The 2,166-nt window shown below is 39.4% G+C and overlaps 1 protein-coding gene across 1 annotated transcript; it reads left to right on the top strand.

Annotated features, from left to right (window-relative positions):
• Nucleotides 1–95: 95 nt before the first annotated feature.
• Nucleotides 96–2,112, top strand: LOC110035365 (actin-1). The gene is made up of 3 exons (XM_020739600.1): nucleotides 96–199; nucleotides 1,388–1,461; nucleotides 1,584–2,112. Exons 2-3 carry the CDS (start codon nucleotides 1,402–1,404, stop codon nucleotides 2,097–2,099), a joined length of 576 nt encoding a protein of 191 aa, XP_020595259.1. The 5' UTR covers nucleotides 96–199; nucleotides 1,388–1,401; the 3' UTR covers nucleotides 2,100–2,112.
• Nucleotides 2,113–2,166: the final 54 nt, after the last annotated feature.

Below are 2,166 nucleotides of genomic sequence, written 5' to 3'. Positions count from 1 at the left end.
AGTATGGGAACAGGGGGAAACTGACTTGGTTAAGTGCTGAAGCTATGAAATACCGAATTTACCCCTTCTCCTCCAGATCTAACCCATCCATTGTTATGATGCTATCCCACCTAACCCCTAAATTTTCTTCCTCATACTCCCTCCCGCCTGTGCGAGAGCTTCTCTGAAACCCTCGCCCTTCTCCCAGCTGCCACAAAAGGTAAAAACCACAAATCTTTCACTTCGATTTAGGCTTCTTTTCTCCGATGATTTTTTGAAGTCGTTGCCGATCTGATGGTTTTCGGCATCCTACTACTTTTTTATACGGCGAATTCGTTGATTGTGTTTTTATTTAGGAGTTCTCTGGTTGATGGTCTCGGTTCATGGTAGATCTGCCCAGGGTTATGCGTGGAGTATATTATAATTCTTCTCGGATTTATTTTTATTATATGTTCTCCGATTATATTGGATTCTGTGATTGACCTTTTTTTGTGTGAGTGTGCTGCCCCTTTTCTTCTGTTATTTCGTATATGCTGTGCTGGTTCACGCGATCTATGTCGGAAAAGATGCCCCTTTTTGTTATCTGGCGAAACTTTCATCAGCGGCTAGAGCTTATATCGGAAGTTAGTGTTGGATCTGATTTTGTTGGTAGAAGATACCAAGATTTTACCTTTGATACAGATCCAGACTAAAGAGTGGAGAATCAAACAAGGATATCTCAAAGGGATTTCAGTTGGATAGACTTTTGGCTAAAAGTTAAGGATTACGGCATGTCTATGTTCTTCCAATGATCTCCCTGATTGTTAGCATTAAGGTTCGCGGCATAGTATGTGTTATATCGTTTGATGATCCTGACGAGTATTTGAGTTCTTTAGGTGAGCTTGTTTGCCAAGTTGGCGACTTTGTGATTTTTTGGTAGCTCGATTTTGAGAATCAAGTAAGGTTTTTCTACTTGGCAACTTGATGAGGTCCGAAATTGGGTGGCTCATGATTAATTACTTACTTAACTCGGTACAAGCTCTTGTGGTCACATGATAAACTCAGCCTACTCAAATATGGTTGTACGGTTGAAACATTAATGTTTAACATCATTTAAGAACTTGTCCGATTAAACTTGTTTGATAACTTAATAACGGGTCAACCTGATTTCAATCACAAGTTTATATTTTATACCGTTGGTTGGTTTTGGAATAGTTTTGAATGCTTCCAAGTAAACCTTTGGATAAAATAGCTTCACTATTGTATTGTATGAGCAAAGGGGCAAGGCTATTAATTTTTCTTAGGGATTGGATCATAAGATAGGCTCTATGTTTTGCCATTTTCATGGCCAAGGGTTTTTAGTCAGACTCCAAAGAATGCTTAATTTATATATTTCTGTAAAAAGCTTGATGATTTGTGGTATAAGCAGGTTCATCATAAACTATGGCTGAAGCTGAGGATATTCAGCCCCTTGTTGTTGATAATGGCACGGGCATGGTGAAGGTGTGTGCTTTCTTTCACACTTCAACGACCTTCTTTCAATCTAATTTTCATGTTTGAAGCTTTGATAATCAGGATAACAATTTTATGTTAAAAAAATTATCTTTTTTCTTTCTTGCAAATAGGCTGGGTTTGCCGGAGATGATGCTCCCAGGGCTGTCTTCCCAAGTATCGTTGGTCGACCACGGCATACCGGTGTCATGGTGGGAATGGGTCAAAAGGATGCCTATGTTGGGGATGAGGCGCAGTCGAAAAGGGGTATTTTAACGCTAAAGTATCCCATTGAACATGGTATTGTCAGCAATTGGGACGACATGGAGAAAATTTGGCACCATACCTTCTACAACGAGCTTCGTGTTGCCCCGGAAGAACATCCAGTTCTTCTCACAGAAGCCCCTCTTAACCCTAAGGCTAACAGAGAGAAGATGACCCAAATTATGTTTGAAACCTTTAATGTTCCAGCCATGTATGTTGCCATTCAGGCCGTGCTTTCTCTTTATGCTAGTGGTCGAACAACAGGTAATATGCTCTATCACCAAATTTGCACAGAACATATAAGTAGAGTAGTCCATTTGAAGGGGCATTTACCACACTCATTTCATATGTATTTACATATTTCACACCCAAAATTTAGGGTTTAGGGTTATACCACCCAAATCATTCATATCACATGAAAAATACCACCTTTTTAACTTTTAAAAAAGTGAA

This window comes from Phalaenopsis equestris, unplaced genomic scaffold, assembly GCF_001263595.1.
Source record: "Phalaenopsis equestris unplaced genomic scaffold, ASM126359v1 Scaffold197459, whole genome shotgun sequence".
Lineage (NCBI taxonomy): Eukaryota > Viridiplantae > Streptophyta > Magnoliopsida > Asparagales > Orchidaceae > Phalaenopsis > Phalaenopsis equestris.
The sequence above is the reverse complement of the archived record's forward strand: the minus strand, read 5'-3'. Positions and strand labels throughout refer to the sequence as shown.